At 35.9% G+C, this 23,992-nt stretch overlaps 1 protein-coding gene across 4 annotated transcripts in view; it reads left to right on the forward strand.

The window, feature by feature from the left end:
* Positions 1-23,699, forward strand: part of CDK13 (cyclin dependent kinase 13) — a 104,170-nt gene extending 80,471 nt beyond the window's left edge. The window contains exons 10-15 of one of the 4 annotated variants that reach the window (XM_064487713.1): positions 7,706-7,822; positions 8,324-8,455; positions 12,722-12,769; positions 14,247-14,452; positions 17,356-17,808; positions 18,380-23,699. In XM_064487713.1, coding sequence (XP_064343783.1) covers positions 7,706-7,822; positions 8,324-8,455; positions 12,722-12,769; positions 14,247-14,452; positions 17,356-17,808; positions 18,380-19,230 — 1,807 coding nt within the window. In that variant the 3' untranslated portion in view covers positions 19,231-23,699. The remainder of the gene's footprint in view (positions 1-7,705; positions 7,823-8,323; positions 8,456-12,721; positions 12,770-14,246; positions 14,453-17,355; positions 17,809-18,379) is intronic. The other 3 variants (XM_064487714.1, XM_010979067.3, XM_064487715.1) reach the window with 3 other exon arrangements.
* Positions 23,700-23,992: the final 293 nt, after the last annotated feature.

Genomic DNA, 23,992 nt, shown 5'->3' on the forward strand with positions numbered 1-23,992 from the left:
AGGAGTGATTAGCCAGTAGTATCCAACATTTCATTAAAAATTCACTTCCAGAGTCAAGAACGGGCCATGCTAAGAATACAAGAGTGTTTTAATTTTAGGAATTCTGTCATTAAGATGCATCATTGTAGTAGAAGTAAAGTAATATGTTTATCTTGATAGGTGTTGAATAGGCATTGTTGAAAATACAAACTACTAATTAAGTATAGAGGCATATTTCTGTGATAAAAGTATGTATCACGAACTAACAGACAGTAATATTTAGTGGTGAATTACTAGAAGTAAAGACAAGAATGAGGAAAAGATGGCTTATTATTTTAAGAGTGTTTCAGGAGCACTAACTAGTTAACTAGTAGTGTTAGAAGAATGAACCCAATAAGAGAAATAAATATTGGAAAGATGGAGGCAGTACTATCGCACTATCATAATTTATATCTGGTAACATTGATACATGCATACATATAAGGAAATTGCCTTAAATACCTTAAATAAAAAGTTTGGTAAAATGACAGGTGTTCAGATATACATATACAAATGTGTGTGTGTATATTTATATATATACACAATATACTAATATAGTATATACTAACACATACATGCCAAAAGCAGTAGTTTTTAAAGACTATGTACCGATAATAAGCAGTTAGAAACATAGTGAGGGGTGGGGGGAGATCTGGAGGTATAAAGCCGAAAATAACCAGGACAATTCTTAAAGAAAGACAATTAGGCATATCATATGTTAAAACAAAATTTTAGTAACTAAAACCATTTTGTACTGGCAGAAGCTACATAGATGAATTAGTGGAATTCTATAGGAAATTCAGAAATTTAAAGTAAGTTCATGTGGACCTTAGAATATAATACAGAAGATATTTCAAATCAGGTAGTTAATTGAACAGTATTTATTGATTGCTGGTTGTGTGCCAGTTACTGGTACTGAGGATACAAAGAGGTTGGGGATTTTATCCTCAGTGCCTAGTGATTGGCACACAACTTTTTCTGCTTTCTAGTTGGGGGAGATAGACAAAACAAGTTAATAAAATACATCAGATGGTGATAAGCGTAAGGGGATAGACAATGCTAAAAGCAGTGCTGTGTATGGAGCCAGGGAAGGTCTCTCCCATGAGGCATCATTGGAACAGAGATCCCAGTGAAGTGAGGGAAGAGCAAAGTCGTGATCCTGGGGCATGAGTGTATTTGGATTATTTTAGGAACATGTTAAGTCAGTTTGTGAACCATATGGAAATAAAAAGAAAGCTTAATCCATCTGCTTAGTGGCGTTCTGTACAGTTATTAAAAGGGAAACGGCAGATCTGGAGATACTGACAGGGAAAAGCAACATGGTCACATGAAAAGAGCAGTTTTGCAGACACCCTTCTGTAACACGGCTTTCTGTACGATTTGATTCCATATAGATGAGACAAACTAAAGACATCATAAGAGCCTTGAATTGTTAATCTGAACATGGGCTTGTGAGAGGGCTCGGGAGGGGGGACTGTTTTACTTTCTACTTTATATATTTCAGAATGTTTCTGTTTTTTGGTAAGATATCAAATATTTATAATAATACGAAAAAGATGCTTCAATTTTCATTTTATAGCGTTAATTATTTGTAAAACGTGAAGGAAAAAAAGGAAGTTTCTGGTAAAAGAGACAAGTTTCCTTGATTTGAAACGAGGCAGCAGAGTATATTGAAAGGGGTGGGCTTTGGAGTCTTACAGGCCTGGCTTCTAATGCCAGCTCAGCTACTTCTGCTCTTGTGACTTAGGGTAAGTCCTATAACGCTGTAAGTTTCTTTCTTCACAAGTCAAACAGGACAAATGATACGCTTAGGGTTGTGAAAATCAATAAATGTAAGTTTCCTAATGTACTTCTTCCCCTCATCTTATTTGCAGTAATGCTGGAATGTTAAGCTGCAGGAATGATGAGATCGAGGGCCTGCAATGTACAAACAAGTATAAACAGATTGAGGGTGGGAATGCTAACCAGAATTTGTCTTAAAGAGCTTAACACCAGAGTGGTCAAGTTACTTGTACTTCACCTTGTTCCAGGAAATACTTTATGCAGATTACAAAAGCTTTGTGCTAAGAAGTAGCATGGGTTAAAAAGTCATGGCAGAGAGTGAAAAACATAGGTGGGGACAAAAAGGAATGAAGGAGGGCGAAAATATTTTTTATGTGAGAGTCACACTTTTAACTCTAAGCCTTCTGGCAGCCAGCAAAAGAACCTTTATATCACACGATGTACATTGCTTGTGAAATATAATCATGGAAGAAATTAAAAGTACATTAGAATGAGAAGAATCCTCTCTCCCCGCTCCCACACATACACAAAACCTCAGGCCTAAATGGTCACGCAGGTAAAAATTTTTAAATTTTAAAGGCGTAGACTTTAGTTGTTCCAGAATATAGGAAAAGAAGGAGGAAAGTGCCCATATGTTAAAAAATGAAACGTATACCTTCATAAATCAGTCGTGTATAAAACATTTTTATAGACTTGTATTTCTTAATCTTTTTGGTCTCAGAACTTCTTTACGCTCTTAAAAATTATGAAAGACCCCAGGAACTTGGATCTGTTGTATTGTTGATTGTATCTATTGATATTTAAAACTGAGAATTAAAATACTTACTAATTCATTTAGAAACAGTACGTTAACATAACATTTTAATTGTGACAAGTTTATATTTTCTAAACTAAAATAAATGTTGGTGAAATGAATAGCATTTTTTTTAACCTTTTTAAAATATTTCAGTGTCTGGCTTAATAAACACCTGGTTCCTCACACCTGTGATATGCTATCTTCAGTAGTCTTTTCACATAATTACACACATTCTTTGAAGCTGCGCCAAGTGGCAGTTTTTTACAGGTTAGCTGTAACGTGCACTCTGAAACCATCTGCTTTGTGCTCTAGTATATTGATGTCTGTTGGCGCATCTTACACTGTAAATGGATCCCTTACCTGTGATGATTTTGTAACATTATGTATTGGTCATTTGATAAATACTGGATCACTGAATTGAGCAGGTCTTCCAGATGTAACATTCATTACATTTGTTATGACCACTAATCTCATCAGAAAAGCCTTTAGATATTTGAGACTAAGTTTATGGTGTGGATATAAGTCTTCTACTATTCTGATTTTCTCCTGAAAGCTTGAATTTTCTACTTGACAATAAAGATTGCACTTGTCTTCCCTGAAGTAACAAGCTGACTTTGTTCCTATTTAAGAAAATGTCTGGCAGATACCCAAGTCTGAATGACCATAGTTTATTAGCTTTTGTTACAGGTAAAAATGATGGTTCATGAAAAAAGCAGCTGCTTCAGCCTGCAACTCAAATAATTGCACGGGTGCGTCTCAAGATAGCGATCACTTTGTTGTGCAGCAGAAGTGCTTTATGAGTATTTTCTGTTTCATTACTAAGAATATTAAAAAGATGTATATTCAAGTGTAAGGATTTAATAATAATTTGTACTGCTTCAACAATTACATTCTTAAGTGAAATTGTCTCCCCCTCCCGCACCAAGATTGTATAGTAGTGAAGAGTATTTACTACTGATAGTCTGGTGCTACTGCCTAAATCATGCTAAGGTGCCAGTGGTTTGTAAAGTGCCAGTAGTGCCACCATGGGCTTAATACCAGAGTGCAAAGTCAACACATTGAAAAAGGTAAATAATGTCTTAGTAATACCTTTGACCTGCCAGACCCCCCAAAGGGTCTAAGAGACACCCACTGGTCTTTGGACCCTATTTTGTGAACTGCTACTGTATACCAATTAAAAAGTAGAATATAGCATTACACTAAAATAATAGTACTTTATTAGCCCAGGGTGGTATTCCTCTTTTGAATGTAAGGATGACTAAATATTAGGAAACCTCTTAAAATAATTCAAGACATTAGTGACCCAGGAAGAAAATACAGGTGATGATTATAATAGAGTTTCTAAAAATCAAAACAAATAGAACTAAAGAAAGGATCTTTTTTAAATTTAAAAGCCAGAAAAATAAAACCCATAATAAAAAGGAATAAATTTGTGCTTTCTTAACAGGATATATGTGTGAATTTGTGTGTATGTGTGTGTCTGTGAGTATCTTTATTATATGTTGTACTTCTTCTCAAACCAAAAGTCATCTTTCCCCATGGTAAATAATGAATGTAATCCCATTATTAAAATCAGAAACCAAACAAAATTACCTAGTATTGTGGAACATCATTAGCATTTTACCATTGTTTGGAAATTATCACATCATGTAGCATACTGTAATGATAAAGAGGAATACACGTTTGAAACATATAGATGAATTCTGATTATAGGTGGTGATAATAAACCTGGACGGCCTCAGAAACAATTAGCAAAAAACTGTGTTAAATGGAATTTACTCACCCTATATGACACAGGTATGAAATTAGGAAATTAACGTGGATATGTTTTCTGCCTGTGTAGAGAAGTAAACCTTTGTGAACTAAAAAACAAAAAAACAAAAACAGAAACAAAACCCAAAACTATATTAGGAACCATAGGATCTCAGATGGCTACCTGAAATTTTGTGTGTCAAGTTTCCACCCTTTCCCGTAACAAATCTCTCCTAGTTACTGCTTAGAAAATATAACAGGGATAGGAACACATTCAAAAAAGCAAAAAGCAGAACCCATAAAAAGAAATATATAAGGTATAATTGAAGTATACCTTGGAGATACTGCAGGTTTGGGTCCAGACTACTGCAGTAAGTGTATATCAGGATAAAGTGAGTCACACAAGTTTTGGGGTTTCCCAGTGTGCATTAAGTTATGTTTACGCTGCACTGTAGTCTGTGAGGTGTGCAGTAGCATTATGTGTGCATCCCCTAATTTTAAAATACTCTATTGCCAAAAAATGCTCACCATCATTTGAGCCTTCAGTGAGTTGTAATCTTTTTGCTGATGGAGTGTTTGAAATACTGCGAGAATTACCAAAATGTGACACAGAGACTCAAAGCGAGCAGACGCTGTTGGAAAAAAAATGGTGTCAGTAGACTTGCTGAGGCAGAGTTGCCACAGACCTGAAGTCTGAAAAAACACAGTATCTGTGAAGCTCAGTAAAACAAGGTATGCCTGTATAAAACTGAGGGAAGTATAAAAATGGAAATACTAAGCTTTGTAAAGATAGTATCCTTTCCAAATTCATAAATTCAGAGCAGCAGTTGAATCCCAACAGGATTCTTTTCCTTTTGGAGTGTGACAGTAACTGATTGTACAATTCATCTGTAAGGAAATTCTGAAAAGAATAATTAGGGAAATGGGTAGACAGGTTTGTCCTGTAAGCCTTATAAAAAATATAAAGCTATGTTGTTGACACCAGAGTAGATAAGTCAATAGATCAAAATAGATTCCCCAAATAGTTACTTGGGGATTAACATATGAGGCCTTTCAAGGCATCTTTAGTAGATGATTGGGGGATAGCAGACTGGCCACCAGGCACTGATTTTGCTGAAGGGCGATTATCAGTTGCTGTCACGTCTGCCACCCTAGTTTCTAGTAATTTCCCCTGTCTTAGACTGTTTATTCCATCTTGGATGCTGCTACCAGTGAGATAACTTCACCACTCAGCTGTCTTCCCAGAACACATATACTAAAATAATTAAAACTCTTTAGCTGTGAGATAATGAAACTGATTTTTATTATCAGGCTGTTAATGAGCCAGATGCTAGCCCATTTAATTTCATAGCTCCAGAGTAAAATTAATCTCTATTTTACAAAAGAGAAACAGATTCTTAAGTTGATACAATTTTCCACCAATATCACACAGACGGGATTCAGTTCTAAAGTTTGTTTTCAAAGTCTGTCTTCATTATAGTTAGGCCGACTGTGTTGTGTCCCCCCTGTCTGTGCTTCCAGCTAAACCTCCCTGAGACCTGAATTTCAGCTGTTCTGATTTCCTTAGTCTTCCTCCCAAATGTCTATCCTTTGGGACTTCCATGGCTTTGCCTGTGCACTTCTCTTTGCCCGTAACATAATTTCTCTTACTCCCTTTCTCACCTGTCTATTGTTTACTTATCCTTGGAGTTGTAGGCACAATTCTGCACCCTTTGTCTAACTCGAGTGCATTTTCCTGTATTTCTGTAGTTGAAACTACCCTTCATTTTCTTTATTCCAATATATTTCTATTATACTTCTATTATGGTGCACATCAATCTGCCTGGGATTAATAATTTGTATTTGTGCAGTTACTCAGTATATTTCTATAGTATGTAAAAGTGAGAGAGTGGTTCCTGAACTATAACTTAGTAACAGAAAGACATGTAAACAACTAAAATACAAAGCAGGATGAAATAGTGTCAAAACAAACAAGTAGCATGCAAACAGGGACCATTCTGGGCAGTGGGGCTACAGAAAACACTCTTGAATAGATTACTCTTGATGGGAATCTTGAGAAATGAAAAGGATTCAGCCAGGTAGAATCTAGCGGGGAGGAACGTGAGCAGAGACATGGAGGAGTGGTTGGTCTATGGGAAGAGATGAATTGGGAGATGAGACTAGGAAGGCATTCTGGGACCAGATCACAGAGAGCCGTGCTCCTGAGTTTGGCCATCTTTCCTTTTGAGGATGTTGTGGGAATGAAGTTAGAAGGAGGAAGAAACAGGCGTGTAGAAATAGAGCGTAATACCTTATAAAAAGTGTGGATTTATTAAAATCCTAAACTATATTGAGACAAAGTACAATTTCAGTGACATGTAGCTTAAAAAATGAGAGGTTGTCTTACATAAGTGTGTTTCTGACGTTGCATTCTTAAATGCCACAAAAAAGTCTTTAGTTATTATTTGCTTATACAATTGGTGCCTGCATTTATATTTTATGTACGTGTAGACTGTTTTTACTTTTAGTCAGTGATACGTGTATGGTTTCTTTTTATATATGAAGATCAGCTGATAATTTTATATACAATGTACATTTATTCCTGAGATTCAATATAATCAAGTTAAGTGTATTTAACCAATTTTTCATCTACATATTACCAAATCATTAGTTTTTAAATGTTTACCAGCCAGAGTTATCTATTTGTTATAAAATTTCTTCAGTTTACCATAAGAAGGACTTACTAATTAATATAAAAATGATGGATTTTAAGATACAAACAAAGTAAAGCAGTTAAAATTTCTAAATACCTTGAAATCAGAGGCACTACTGAAATTGAAGAACTTCTGTGTTTCAAGAATGTTACTTTTCGGGTCCTTCTGTTGATCAAATTCAGCAGCAGTCTTTATAGTTCAGTTAGCTTCCTGAGTATAGGAAATCTTTTCTGCTATTATTGCAAACTTCATTATGTTCATGAGAAGATGTGGTGACAGGTACCTGTAAAACCAGAGAAAGACACACACTAAACTCTAGTTCTTTAATAATTGACAGAAAAACTTTAAATTTTGGTTCAAAATATGGTCAGCACATTTTGAGTGTTACCTGTGTTTTACTGTTTGATTTTGCAAATATTAAGGGTCTTTTCTTTCCCTAGGAATTTGAGTGTTTGGAGTGTTAGAAGCATTCACTGAAAAGAAACTGATTTCTTGAAACAAGTAATTTAGAGTTAGGATGACCAAAATATTTAATGAAACTTCTTTACACTGTATCAGGACTTGAACTTTTGTGTATTTAAAAATGAGTCAATGCTTCGTATAGCAGTTGTATTTTTTTTTAATGTATTTCATACTGATAAACTTCTTTTTGTGCGTTGTTCAGCCGTATATGTGGGAGTCCATGCCCTGCAGTGTGGCCTGATGTAATCAAACTTCCATATTTCAACACCATGAAACCAAAGAAGCAGTATCGTCGAAAGTTAAGAGAAGAATTTGTTTTGTAAGAAGGGGATGCTTACACATCCATGTTGCATTGTTTTGTTTTGTTTTGTTTTGTTTTGTTTTGTTTTGTTTTGTTTTGTTTTGTTTTAGCTATTTCTTGAGGATTCTAAATGTTACTCTATCCTCTGACCTAAGGTAGACCGATCACAACTCTTTATGCCATTTCACTTTGAGTTTCCCTGTGCTACATGCAGATGACCATTTCACCATTATTATGGATTCAGTGATCGGGAGTTGTATGTTTGATTCAGTGTTTATCTAAAAAAACTTTAATAATACCGTTTAAACTGAACGAAACACCTTTCAAGTTATTTGAACTCAGTTTTTTACCTTGTTATAGGAAACTATTCTGTTCAGTTCTTAATTTATATTAAAACAGCAAATTGCCTATAGAATAATAAAATATACCATTGTATGCTAATACTTAGAATAAGTTCTTAGAGAAACATTCAGCTTGTGTCAGAGAACATGCATGACTTGTGTAATCCTCTCACGCCAGTATTCCTGCAGCCGCACTAGACTTATTTGATTACATGCTCGCCTTGGATCCTAGTAAGCGCTGCACTGCAGAGCAGGCTCTTCAGTGTGAGTTCCTGCGGGACGTGGAGCCCTCAAAAATGCCTCCACCAGAGTAAGTGGCTTTTTATTATATTAAAACCCTTAACATGCAGAATCTGGACAATTTTAACAACATCTGTATGAATTACCAGAAACTGTTCCATGATTAGTTAAGTCAAAAGAAAAAGAATAAAACAGAAGGAATAGAATAGCAACAACACACGATTTGCGCGTCTAGAATGCAGAACCTTGCTTCCTGTTCAGCTAGCCGTAGGACTAGCAAAGGCAGCCTTCCTCTAGCTAATCACTAGAATATTTCAACCCTAAAAAATATGACTGCTGTTGTTACTGTAGCCTACCAAGCCTAGCTGCTGTAGCTAGAATTTTGAGTGCTGTGCTAAGCGTTTGTCATGGAATACATTAGTCCTTATAATCCTGTCAGGTGGGTATTATTATTATCATCATCACCATTTTATAGAGGAGGAAGCAGGCTCAAAGAGGTTAAGAAACTTGCCCAAGAATACAAATCTAGCAAAGGGTGGAGCCAGCTCTCAAATTCAGGTTAGTTCAGTAACAAAAAGAGGTTCTGAAATGCTCCTTAGCATACTACACAGTAGAAAATTCTTATCATTGAATAAAAGAATATTTCGTATCAAAAGCCCAGATCAGAACGAGTTTACTGTCTGATGGGGGTTTGGGAGCAGGGAAATGCAGAGTTTGGGAGTCAGACAGAATAGCTGGGTTCTTAGACCTTCACTCGCTTGTGGCCCCTGTAATTTTTCTAGGATTGATTTGGGGGAAGGAAAGGGGACAGAGCAGTCCATTTGTTTCTCCTTGATAAGATCTAAAATGGTTGTAGGGATTTTCTTAGTAATTTAAAAAATGATGATGAGTGTCATAAAAGCAGACTTGTCCCTACAATAATGTGTCCACGTAATAACAATTAGTATATTGTGAATGAACAAGCATGGGCTTTGGAGTTCAAATCCTGGCTCTTCCACTTAATTACTTAGGTTGATCTTATTATATTTTTATGAGACCGTCATATTTAGCTTAAATTTTTACTGTACTGTACAATGAATAGCCTTTGTGGGATGATTCAAAAGACAAAAAGCATCTATCATCTGACATGTGAAGGGACCTGAATCATTCACTGTTGAATTGTTTCATGGATTGTATGTATCAGCAGTCTTGAAATTTTGGCTTTAGTGCCCCATTAAAGAATTTTTTTAACTTTTGATTTGGAAAATCTTCAATTCTATATAGAAAAGTAGGAAGAATAGTACAGTGAGCATTCATATGTCCTTTGCCTACATTCAACACTTACTAATATTGGGACACACTTGATTTATCACTCTACATAATTTTTTCTCCTGAACTATTAGAATATTATATTGTGGAAATGTCATTTCACTTATAAAAAATTAACCATGTTATCTATAACTAGGATTTTATTCTATATAACTACAGTATTGTAAAACATAAGAAATTTAACATTGTAGTATTTGATAGACAGTTCATACTTAAATTTCTTCAGTTGGCCCAATAATTTCCTTTTTTTGTTGTTTATTTTATTTTATTTTTGTTTTGTTTTGTTTTGTTTTGTTTGGATGAAGAATTTATTCAGAGCTCACATACTTCATTTAGTTGTCATGTCTCTTCAGTCTTTAATCACTCTTTGGGGAGCATTTTTACGACATTGATCTTTTTGAAGGGCTAGCTGTTTTGTAAGACATTCTACAATCTGGCTTTAATTACTTTCTTGTGATCAGAATTAGAGTAACCAGTAATTAGTATTTTTTGTGTTTCGGGCAAGAATACTACCTAGGGTAGTGATGTATGCCTGCTGTGTCACATCTAGAGGAATATAATGTCATTTTTCTCCCTTTTTTGGTAATACTAAGTTGATCTCTTTTAAAACTGACCCACATGAAAGAATTTTGCTAAAATTTATCGAGCACATTTTAAGTTGACATTCTAAACTTTTAAAATCAGGGGTTCAGATAGTTGCAAAAGATATAATTTTCAGTGTATCATAGTGTTGATATTTTTAAATGGAACAGTTGCATCACTCTTGTAAATGTATCTAGAGGAATCAGAATATCTTAGCATCTGATATTCATCAACATGCACTTACAAAATCTATGAATGGACATTTGGACATTGTTTTTTTACCTTGAATTTACATTGCTTCTGCAGGTTTTTAATGTAGCATATATTTATGCTTGAAAGTAATTTATTAATTATTGTACTTCTTTAAAACAAATATATGTATGTAATAATGGAAATTTAATTTAAAAATTTTCCTCTGACCACAAAGCTCTTTTCCTCCATGATTAAATTATTGCACGTATTATTAGTGCATATTTCATTTTAAAAAGAAAGAAAACAATAAATTTTGTTGGAGATGCAATGTTAATAAAATAGAGCTGAGAGTTTTTTCCCTCAAATAATTTGCATATCTGTCAATTAATATTTATTCTAGAATTAGACATAGCTCCACATTAATTATAATTTAAAAGTTTTTATAAGTGCCCTTATAAATCAGTATTTGAGCCTGGATGAAGTTTTGTCACAGTTAAATCACTGAGGTCTTTGAACTTCAACATTATATCCCCAAAATCATAGTGATCTGTCATCAAAAATTATTTTAATGACCTTTCAGATGTCAACTTAAGATTCTTTCTCCTTTGATTTTCTTGACAGTAAAGAATTGGAAACCGCATGACTTGCCAAAAGATTTTTTTATCCAGTGATTAACCATTTATTTTTTTCAAATTTTGAGACAATAAACCAAAGAAGCTTTACCAATACTTACTACATTACTTCATGTTACACTTGTTACTTTTTCTTTTATTAAGCACTTGTTTAATCCAGTATACTTAGAAAAGGTTAGGAAGTCAACATTCAATTTCAGTGCTACTTAACCAGTCCATTTGTTAAATTGTGTTTACGTTACATTTGAAAAATACATATTTTTGTGAAAATCTGTATAGCTATCCCATTCAGTTTATTGAAAATGTTTTCCACGTAACCTAGTAGGAACCTCTTCATGTTGTCAGATGTCACCTCAGTTCACTTAATTTTTATCAGAACACTCCTGACTGCTTTTGTCCATGAAAAATAAACATGTTAGTACACATTTTGGTAAACATTCTGTAAACCAGTAATAAGTATGGGCTACATCTTTGTTAGGTACATCACTAAAGCAGTTAGTTCAGAATTATAATGATGTTGATTTACTATTTAAATAAAAAGTTATATAAACAATATAACAACTTTCATTATTATTTTGTCATATGTAATGGGTAGTTAAAATTATAAATTGTGAAGGTAAGGACTATGAAGAAAGGTACGATGTTCTTTTGGGAAATAGTTGTATGTATTAAACTCTTGTCATCAGGTTTCTTAGAAATAAACAAATGAGTAGGGGATGAAAAGTTAATTGTATTAGATGTCCTGTCAAATGTTTTTGATGTATTTAATGAAAAAGAAAGTATTGCTAAAAAGTGAATTAGACCAGCAGCTTGTCTGTCATTTTTTCTTTAAAGCAAGTAAAAAGCAGTAAACAATTCATAAAATAAATATGATTCCAGTATGTAACTGGAATAAATATTTCATGATGTGATTTGATAAAAAATAGTTTAAACTTTATTGAATGATGATAAATGGTATGAGGCATGGGCGTTTGTGCCTACTATGTGGGCAGCACTGTCCACATGCTTACATATGTTAACATACATTACCTCTACCCTGTTAGGTAGATGGTATTGGTAACCCCATTTTTAAAGATAAGAAAACTGAGGCACAGAGGTCAAGTTACTTGCCTAATGAGACACAGTAAGTAAGTGACTGAGCCAGTATTTGAACCTTTAGAAAAGCACATAAAAATCTGGTTGTCCTGGAAAGCATTCCTGCTGCCTCTGAGTGTCAGCATCACTTGCCTGTCCTGTTTAGCTATTTGTTGGGTAATGTTTCTCTTTCCTTGAATTGATGATTGAGACCATCCATAAAGTCTCTTACCTTTAAATTGTGGGAGGGAACAAAAGCCCCTTTTTAGTGGGTTTCTTTGCTTTACTCTCGTGGAATTCTCCCACAAGAGCAGTGCATTCCCTGAATCAGGATGGAAGAAATGAAATCACTCCAGTTGCCCCACTCTGCAGTACCACAGTGTGTTTGAATTCATAATGAACCCAAGAGAAGCTAAGGCCACACATCTTATAACACACACACACACACACACACGCACACGCAGAAAGGAAAGTCTTTGGAGGGTTTATGATGCCTTAAAGCTTCCCAATATCAATATTTCAAATTGTCCCTTTGTTTGTTACTCCAGGAGGTTTTTACACGCTGAGGCAATGCACCATAGTAAGATGGCTGAGAGGTATGCCTTTGTTTTGTTTTTGGACCTCAGGTGCATAGACTTGGTTTAATCATAATCCTTGTGTCACTCATCATTGGTCCATGCATGGCTCTTTTTTTCTTTTAGTTACTTAATTTAATTAGTTATTTTAAATGATGTTAATAAGCAGCCATGAACCTACCAAATAAAAGCTAGAACCTTGACAATAACCTACTTTAATCATATCACAGCCTCTCCCCCATGACCTGTCCCCCTTGCCTTCCTCCACCTGAGGTAACCATCATGCCTGTTTTCTTTTGTATATATTTTTTGTTGCCATCTGTATGTACTCATAAAAAGTTACATTTTACAATTTTGGTTGCTTTTAATTTTATATAAGAGTATCATGCTGTTTGTAATCTTTTGGGAATGACTTTTTTTTTACTTAATATTAATATTGCTAAAGTTTGACCATATTGTCGCATATGCCTTTATTTTATAACATGAGATAAGAGTAATTGTGAAAGAACTTTCTGAATGTGCAGGCCCTTCTCAAAGCTCAGTTTTAGGAAGGAAGACATATGGATATGGAACTTCTTTTACAACAATTCCAGAGTGTACTCCCTCAGAAAGTCTCCCTAGAGGTCAGCATATCCAGGTTGAAGACCAGGTTGGGGCTGCTTAAGGGAATTTGTAGATATTCTGGGCAAGTTTATTAACCTTTCCAAGCCTCAATTTTCTTATTTTTAAAATAGATATTATAGTAACTTCCCATTGGCTTTTTTTTTTTTATTAGGGTAAGAAGAAAATACTTGTTCAGGTCTTTCTTTAAACAAAAGTTATTCTGCAGTGTTGTCAGTTTTGTGGAATTACACAAGGTAGAATTGTTTCAGAATTGTGAATACTTTTTATAGTTGCTAGTTATTCAGAACTCTCAGTGATGGGTGATGAGCCTGGATTACCTATTTTTGAAACTCCTCCATAGCATCAGTTTTAATTCTAGAGCATTTGATTATAGAAGCAAATGAGAGGGTATTTAAAAAGTAAAAAGCTTGTGCTAGAAAGTTTCTCACAAATGTTATCTCCTAGGCTTCACTACTTTTTATCCTATGTCTAGTTTCTGTAAGTGGCATATATTTTTCACCTTTTTTTTTCCCATATCCTATTCAATGTATGACATACTATGATAAGAATTGTCTTTAAAAGATTGCACTGAAGGTAATAGTGACCTACTTTTATGAACATATATTCTTCATTCATAGTTTTTATAAGTTACTATTTATTGATTATTCAGAAACCACAGAAAAATAATTCATCTGTATAGGTGAACTCCTGAAGGAGATGTGGGGCATCAAGGATGATTTTTATTGGGGGAGTTTACAAAGCCTGTGTGTGAAACCTTTAAAAACAACTTGCGGGCAGTTAGGGGTGGCAGCTTTATTGCTGTTTAGTAAATATTAGCATTTTGTTGTTGTTAAGAAACGTCATTGACAAACAGCTTAATATTATTTTTTTCCAGCCTTCCTTTATGGCAAGATTGTCATGAGTTATGGAGTAAAAAGCGAAGAAGACAGAAGCAGATGGGCATGACTGATGATGTTTCCACAGTCAAAGCCCCCAGAAAGGACCTGTCTCTGGGCATGGACGACAGCAGAACCAGCACACCTCAGGGTGTGCTGCCGTCTGCACAGCTGAAATCTCAGGGCAACTCGAATGTAGCACCTGGTCAGTAGTTCTTCCACGGGTTGGTTTTCTTCACTGTGTTTTGTGGCTGGTGTTAATTATATTGCTCTGGTGTTAAAGCACTTCTGGCTGAAAGTTGAACGTATTAAGGTTTATTCACTGAGCTTGACATTTCCTTGTTATTTGCTTGTGCCAGTACAGATGTTAAACGGCTACTGGCACCACAGTATTAAGCACTCTCAAGGTAAGATTAATTTGTAAAGAGAGCATCAGGTAACATATGATCAGTGATTGGTCACATCTCTCCATTTTCTTCTTTTCCCCGTTGCAGGAGTCAGTAGGTCTTTTACTAGGGCTGTTCTCAGTGAGGCTCAGCATTCCGTGTCTGTGGATGCTTAAGGAGTGAGAAGAAAGATAAGGAAAACAGCTGGAAGTCATAACAGAAGCTCTTTCATGCTGTTTATAGTGTCTTTAGGTCACTTTTAATGTACTTCTCATTGTATTACAAAATCTCAAAGACTGGAATCTGATACTGCACCAGGAATGGCTTGATGTATGAAAAAGAAGGGTATTTGGGAGAAACTTAAATTTCTTCCTCTGACTCAGTCTGTTGTAAGAGTTAAGCTTCTTCATGAGAAACTAACCTCTTCAGTGTTGTCAGAGGTTGTTAAATTCATTCTCTCATTTAGTTAGCAACTTTTAAAAAAAATAGAATTTACTCCCTCATTTTGCCTCAAAGATCTAGAAAGCATTCAGCTTTAATTTTTTTAAGTGAAGACAGAGACTGATAGGGAATAAATATATGTATGTGGAGGTGGTGATTTATTAAACATGAAGAAGTAGCCCGGCACTTAGTAAGAGATGAGTACATACTGACTGATCAGTTAGTTGATTGAAACAGATCTTTGGATCAGATTGAACTTTTGGTGTTGAGTATAGATATAGAGTAGATTAGCTGAGAAAGCTTGAGAAAGATTACCATTAATGCTTTTCCATGTAATCTGCAAGCTTATACTTGACCTTGGCTGGACTACATTAAAGTGCTGATACTTGTTACTTTAAAAACCAAAATAAATTGTTACTTGTTGCTGGAAAGTATTTTTCAGAGTTTCTTGAAATAGTGGATTCCCCTTATATGTGAAAATATTTGCTATATGCAGCTTTGGAGAAAACACACCTCTTGTACACTGTATCTATATCAAGTTCAATATTATTTCTCATGTTAAAAATACGTAAAATTTGGAGAAAGGCAAAAGAAGCAACAAGTTTTCTTAATTTGTGTTTATGTTCCCTGTTTTATGTACCATCTACTTCTGAAAAAGGATTTGAGATGGCAGTAACAGGAGGGTTGGGGGGCGGTCAGATGTCCCGGGCAACGGTTGTCATGTTCCTTAACAAGACCACCAGGGCTTATCTCTGCTCTTCATGGGACCGAAATCCGTATTCCACTAGCAAACCTAGTGAAACAGAGGGTAGTTACTTTACTCTGTTTTCGCGGATAAAACATGAATTCTGGGCTCATTTTGTTATTGTTTCCTAGCTCTACATATTTACCAGCTCATTAATAGTGAAGAGTTTCTTTTTTTCTTTTTCTTTTTGCATTTTTTTTCAAACTATCACTATTAAGAAGTGAGAATTCTAGTTTTTTTTTTTTTTAAATAAAAATGAATCCTCTGTGCTCCATTTTCTTCATCCTCAGTAAGTGTCCTGAAATAAAAGTGCCCCTTCTGGAGGTTAGACACCATAGTAGAGTGCTGCATTGAGCTCATGGGGAGCTCACCTCTGCTGATAGACAAGTGAAAGGGGAGACGAGCAAGGCTGGCTCCTGGGTGCAGCTGACAAGCTTGGTGCCTTATTCATCCCTGCAGGTCACGGAGAGAACTTGCAAGAGTTTGTTCTGAATTAATCTAAAAATAATATTAAGAAGTAATAAGTACCTCAAAGTACCTCTCTTTATATATAAGAGAGAACATATAAAATGATAGCATTAATCATCAGGTTTTCATCTTCTTGGAGTTCTTTTCTATTAGTCTGTCATCTGTGGTTGTGGAACTTGCTTGTCAGTGTGTGATCACTGAACTCACACAATAGTATTGTACGCATTTGAGCCTTGTTATATATGACTCAGATAAACTTGCACGAGAGCCTTTGTAAACCATCACCAGTCTAAACTGAAAACTGGAAAAAGAAAAACAACTTCACCTGTTTTACTGGTGATGAATTAATACCACCTTATATGCACATGATGAACATGCTTCTGTAGGAGTTCCTAACTTACCCATAAGGCTTAACTTAAAAAAGTAATTTGAATAAAAAATATTTTATCAGACAGTCTGCAACATCCTGGTTGCATTTTCTGCAAAGATAAGGTTAGGCTCTTAGAAAATAGGCATTATTTTAGACAAGCAGTACAGTGAGTGGTAAGAGTTCAGACTCTGGAATCAGAATACCTGGGTTCAGATCTCAACTTGGGCAAGTTATTTAGTCTTTCTGAATGTCAGTTTCTTCTTCAGTTAAAAAAAAAATGGGGCCAATAATAAAGCATGCTTTGTAAGGTTGTTGTGAGGAATAAAAGATACCAAATGCTTAGAAAGTCCCTGAAATTGTAGTTGTCACCATCGTCATCATTCAGTCCCACTCACAGCTGCTGTTTCCTGCTCGCGTCTGTTTCACGGGGTTCTAGTAGTAGCCTTAATTTTCCTTCTGAAGTATTTACCCTTAAAGATCATTTATTCACAATGGACTGCAGTTTTCTTTTTTGTTCTATGTGCAGTTACATCTTAAAAGTACACAAAATTGAACTAAAATGAGATTATTCCCTTTTCAAGGTATTTCTTAAACGCTGCCCCACAAATGCACATTTTAATATGGCAGTGCAGAGCTATTTCGGGGGCGGGGGAGCTGTGAATTATGGCAATTCTAATTAACATAAATTTTGTCTTTAGTGAAAACAGGCCCTGGACAGCAGTTAAGCTACAGTGAATTGGCAATTCTACTAAACCTACTACAATCTAAAACAAGTGTTAATATGGCCGATTTTGTTCAAGTGTTGAACATTAAGGTAAACTCTGAGACTCAACAGCAGCTAAATAAAATAAACCTTCCTGCTGGAATTTTGGCAACAGGTGAAAAACAGACAGATCCATCAACACCACAGCAGGAGTCTTCGAAACCGCTGGGAGGAATTCAGCCCTCTTCTCAGAACGTCCCGCCTAAAGTGGAGACGGACGCCACCCAGGCAGCCGTGCAGAGCGCGTTTGCGGTTCTGTTGACTCAGTTAATAAAGGCCCAGCACTCAAAGCAGAAGGACATGCTGCTCGAAGAGAGGGAGAACGGATCGGGACATGAAGTGTCACTGCAGCTCAGGCCACCCCCGGAACCGGGCACTCCGGGAGCGGGTGAGTGCGCGGACAGCAGGCCCCAGCACGGCCGTGCTCACACCGCTTTCTTGCTGTCAGTGGTCGTCTGTAATGTGTGTTACTTAGCAGGTTTGCCTGGAGGTGTCCTAAAAATTCTTAGGTCACTGGTTATAGGTTGGTTTCATAGTCTGTGTGCTCCTAGGATTTGAGTCTTTAATGAATTATCTGTGTGCGAGGAACTCGTTACGAATGCTGTAGGTGTTTCTCAGGTAAGCCTGTGGTTAAGAAATCGTCTTTTACTCCAGCTACAAGAGGACTGCCAGAGCAGAAACTTTATGTATGCAGAAGCTTTCACTCTCCAAGCGGTAAATAGATACATGTGAGATAGCTTTGAAAAGTCAAATACAGTAAAACTTCTCAGTCACCATCACCATAGGCTTAAATGGGAGCAGGCAATATTAGGATTGTTTATTCCTTTTTCCTTTTCATTTAACTTTTTTTTCTTGCCAGAGTTGGAACTTCTAATGTTCTTTAGGAAACGTTGACTACTTTGAACACTTAGTTTCCCATGGTAACTTCTGATTCTCTTTTCTTGTTTTGTTTCACTCAGGGCAAGATGACCTCATTCAGCACCAGGATATGAGGAGACTGGAGCTCACGCCAGAGCCAGACCGGCCTCGCATTCTGCCTCCTGATCAGCGGCCTCCTGAACCCCCCGAACCCCCACCAGTCACGGAAGAGGATCTGGATTATCGGACAGAAAACCAGCACGGACCCACCACTGGTTCTTCATTAACTGACCCTCATGCCGGGGTGAAAGCAGCCCTGTTACAGCTACTTGCCCAGCATCAGCCCCAGGACGACCCCAAAAGAGAAGGTGGTGTTGATTACCAAGCAGGAGACACTTACGTACCCACTTCAGACTACAAGGACAATTTTGGATCCTCTTCTTTCTCTTCTGCTCCGTACGTTAGCAGTGACGGTCTCGGGGGCGGCTCCGCTCCACCGTTGGAACGACGCAGCTTCATTGGGAACTCAGATATCCAGCCTTTGGATAACTACAGTACTCCTTCATCTCATTCTGGTGGTCCACCTCAGCCTTCTGCCTTTTCCGAGTCATTTCCCAGTTCGGTAGCTGGATATGGAGACATTTACCTCAATGCTGGTCCCATGTTGTTCAGTGGAGACAAGGACCATAGATTTGAATATAGCCATGGCCCCATCGCAGTCCTGGCAAACAGCAGTGACCCTTCCACAGGGCCAGAGAGTACTCATCCTTTGCCAGCAAAGATACACAACTATAACTATGGTGGTAACTTACAGGAAACCCCGGGCGGCCCTGGCCTCATGCATGGACAGACCTGGACTTCTCCTGCCCAGGGACCTGGATATTCACAAGGATACAGGGGACACATTAGCACATCAGCTGGCAGAGGGCGAGGCAGAGGGTTACCATACTGAGTATCTGTTTTTCCTCAGGCACATCATTTTTATCTGGAAAGACTTTTCTAGCTGCAGTTTAAGGCAGCAATCCAAGAGACTTGAATAATATTAATTCAACAACAGCTTTATTTTTATGTGGAAAAGGGTCTTGCATACAATAGTTTAAAAGAAAAAGACAAAAAAAACCTTTGCTTAAATTCATGCTGTTCTACAAACTAGATCTATTGATTGTACATCTTCACAAATTCTAGTTAACAATTTTATTTTGTATTCTTGCAGTTTTAAGTGGATGCTAATCTTAGGGACATAAAGGTCTTTTATGGCCCTCTTGCAGATCTTCTGAACTATGCACATTTGTGCTTTTTTTTGTAAGTTTGGACCAACTTTTATGTAACAAACAACTGACCCCCCCACCCACCCCCGCCCCAGTTTTACAACAATCAGAAAGGGCACTGATTTATTTGGTATTTTTCTTTTTACAAAGCTACCTTTAGTCAAAGGTCACTGTCAGTCTTTGCACCTGCTTTCAGTGTTATTGTGAAAGGTGTACTTTGTGCTCATTTCAGAAAATAAAACACAACCTTTCTCTTGATGCAGCAGTTTTATAAAAAAAAAAGATGGTCAACGTTATTTTTGGGTTTTTTTTTTGCAGATTATCATAGCCTAGCAAAATGCATTCAAACGAAATAGTGGGTTTTATATGAAAAATATGGGTGGGGTGGGGAGGGTAAGTAAGTGCCTTAACAGGTAAGCTTAAGGTCTGAAGAAGTAGTTAACCTTTACACCCATTTATCTCTAAAGGGAATCAGTGCATTGTAGTGAAGAGGCAGGGCGCTCTCAGAGTGTTGAGGGGCTGCCTGTTCAGCTCAGTTCCTGTTAGATCCATCTCCCCGTCTGTCACCCTTTTCTCCTTTCTTTGGGCTGTGTCACCTTCCACTGCCACCTTCTCTTGATAGGAGCGTGAGAGCAGAGAAAGGGAGTCCAACTGCAGTCAGCACCTTTTGTTACTTCCGAGAAGTTCTAAAAAGCTTTGTCACTTAAATGATTGAAAGCAGCAGCTAAGTGAGAACTTCAGGGTACTGTCTTCTTTCAGGCTGCCGTATTGTCCCCGTTTCCTTTTGCCATGGGTAATTGGAGGGCAGGAGCCTAGAAGCAAAGCTTAATAACTGAATTTGCATAGTTCTCTTAAAGTTCATGGGGGGAGGGGTGGCAAACACCATTTTTTAAGTTAATGCAGTTACCATCTTAAGACAAAGTTAACTCTGTTCACTTTGTTAACTAGAAACATTGCCTGGATTGAATTTATTGAAGCAAAAAGAAAAAGTAGCGCAAGAAAACCTCTTACGTTCCCTCCTCTCATTTTCTGTGAGATTGATTATGACTTCTGCGAGACCTAGAGTAAATTTATTTTAGTTGATTTTAACTTTTGTTTTCTATTAAAAGCAACAAAGATTGATGGACTAACCCTATTTAAACTGTAGTTACGTCAAGTCTAACTAACGTTCTGTGCACACTCAAACACACATACACTTATAATAATTTAGAAAGGAACCAAAGGTAAATAACCAGTGTTTCCATTAGCACTAAAAGGCAAAATAGACTCTGGAAATGAGAGTTGTGCCAATTAACCATCTTGTTTTAACTGTTCTCCTGGTAACTTATTATTTAATTGGAACAACTATTATCGAATGGAAGTTTCTCCAGTTCTAAAGTCAGTCTTTTAACCCTGTGCCCTCTGACTTGTGAACCTTCATTTCATAACAGTATATGGGAAGCATTGTAGTTTGGTGACAGTAAGAATATTTTAAAGTAAATAATTTACATTTTACTGCTATAAAATGAGTTGATGTCAGTTGACCATTTTATCTTTCGATGGAATTTTTTTTGTTATTGGGGAAAAAAATGAATGGAAGAAAAAATTATTTTGCTTTTATTTGAATGTTGAGTACTAACAACTTACAATAAACTACATTGCAGGAAGTGAAGAAATATTTTGAAATTTAGCAAAATAGCTACAGTATTCCAGTATCTGAAATTTTAATATGGTGAGTCCTAGAGCTTTAGACTTTCCTATAAGTGACAGTTATCTAAGTTATTCTTAATAGTCACACTTGATAATTCTGCTGACCATAGCAGCTAACCTAAAATTGAAGATATTTATGTGACATGAATAGCCTGTGTTTTAAAAATTAAATATTTTATATAAAATTGAACTGTGTTTGGATAGTTTTTCCTAACATTTCAGTTATATATTTATGTTGGAAGAGTGGCTGGGAGGACAAGGAAATTGTTGCTTGAAATTGATAATTTAAACTACAGATGTTAATATTATTACCCTAAGACAGCACTGATTGTGAGATGTAGCAGTATTTTGTACACTAGTTAGGAAAAACGTTGCCACAGTTAAACCACAACGCGATGCTAAGATGCATCCATTGTAATTGATCTTTCCAAATTCAGAGATGTTATTATATGAAAGAATGTTTCTTAAAATCGATGAAATGTGGTAGTAAAAATCTCAATGCATCCTTCCATACCATTCATTTAATACTTAAGTAAATTTGGGTTAATAAAAAGAGCAGGGTTAGGATAGCACTAATTCTGTATGTTACAATAACTGCAGTAAGCACTGAATATTCTTGAGTGAAATTTAAGGAACAGAAGATACTACTTAAGTTTTTGGGGAAGAAACAGGTAAGTCAGATTACAAATGAGAAGATGAAAATAGAAAAGACTGGCCTACCAAAATAATAAAATATTTATTTATTCTCTCCCATGTGAAATTCCCTTTTGTATTTTCTGACACAGCAGGTTTTTCTGCATGTAACTCAGTATGCTCCTCAAGTCTTCAGTCCACTGTTTGTTGGAGAGTTGCAGTCACCCGTGAAGTTTTAAAAGAGTCTTTTAAAACTTGAAGGATTTATTGATTACAATAGTTTGTGAATGTGAAAGTAAGGTAATGCTTTAGCTGTGATGCAGATCTTCACTCCGTCAGTTAGAAATATTCAGTGCCTGCCACGTGCCAGGGGCTAGCACCTGGGATACATCAACCAACACGAAGGCACTAAATCATGCTTCTGGTAGGCTGACGGTGCGCAAGAAGATTTAAAAAGTGGAGAAGCTAGTAGTATTTGCTACTCTTCAGCTGTATTTAAATTATACTTCTGTGAATGTAAGACATGAAAATGTGTCTTTGTAAAATTTTAAAGTCAAATTTGAAATAGAGAAAGTTGAAAGAAGTAGAACTGGAAACCCAATGATGAGAATAAAATTTTAAGTTGAATCTGGCCAGTGTGCAGCAGGCCAATTTGTAGGAAATAGCAAGATTCTTGAGAAAAATGGAAGCCAAATGGGTTTTAAATGCTTCCAGACTAATTTTACTGGTAATTCTGAGTTAAAGTTTTGCTGTATTTCCTGTGAGCTTAATCCAACTTCAGGTGATTTTTCATGCTAGGGCTTTTTATTTTTTAAAGTAAAGCTGAAGTATGAAATTTGAATAAAGATCTACTGATTACCTGGACTGATTTTGACATTTCAAAAGTCTGAACAGGATGTCCCAATAACCTAAAATCATCTGGTCCGTCTCTAAACTTCACAGCTAGGAAAAATGAGATTTAGATGGATTACCAGTGTTGTTCTTCTAAGCCATATCAATTCTATAGTAAATACTTTTTAATGAGAATGTTTACTGTTAAAATTTTTACCAGTGTTATAGTAAAATAAAATAATTAAATTTAGAATACAGAACAACTAGTGTAACACAGATGGCTTTAAAAAGTCAATTTTAAAAAGGCTTCAGGAAAAAATAGGAAAATAAAATTTTAGAAAAAATTAGGAACTATGGATAGTCTTTAAGGAGGTTCCTCATTTTCAATTTTAAGACAATAGTTATTTAGCCAACAATTAGATAATAAGACTGAATTTTTCATTTAAACTTACTTTCTACTTGTAGGAGAAAGATCATTATCAGCAGGCCTGCAAACATTGCCTTTGAATTCTAAGATTTTATAATTTCAAGCAGTTTTATGAGGGGAGCAATGGCTTGTCATTTACCAAAGGCCTTTCCAGATAATTTATAAAACTGTTTCTAGTGTAATTAAAAATAAAAGCTATTAAGAGAAAATAAAGCTATCAAGGGGTCCAGTTGAAGATGGGGAAAACAAAATTTTGATATATTGGAAAAGATCTTGCCCTTTGAATTATATAGACTAACATTTTGTGTGTCTTATTTCTTTCACCATATCAAATGTCCCATTAAAAAAATTTTCCAATTGAAAATGCCACATTGAAAATGAGGCTCTGTAGTGAATCACTCTTTAAATTTTTTTTCAGTTAATTTGTTGTAAAGGTGTACTTTTTTGCAAGAACTTTTAGTAAAGTCTCGTAATTGCTAACTAATGTGTTTAATATAAGCCATTTGTTTGACAAAAGAAAAAAAGGCTGTATTTGATAGTCTGTAAATAAACTGCCCTAAGAATTCCAGGCTATTTTTATCCTTGTTTTCTTCTTGCTCATATACAGAACAGACTCTTAGAAATAATCTGATCTGATGAAGATGACCGCTTGTTACCCGCTATGTCATGCTTTATAGACAACGCTTTAAACTCGGGACCTTTAGTTTTTCCTTTTTATATGTGTACATATTAAAAAATGTAGGAATATATCCAGAGATAACCATCATTAATATTTTGCCTTTGATGAGTGTTTATGATTGCGTATCTGATTTTTTAAACAATGGGATTATATTGCCCATAGCTTTGTAATTAAGATTTCTTTTTCA

Source organism: Camelus dromedarius, chromosome 7, assembly GCF_036321535.1.
Source record: "Camelus dromedarius isolate mCamDro1 chromosome 7, mCamDro1.pat, whole genome shotgun sequence".
Taxonomy (NCBI): Eukaryota; Metazoa; Chordata; class Mammalia; order Artiodactyla; family Camelidae; genus Camelus; species Camelus dromedarius.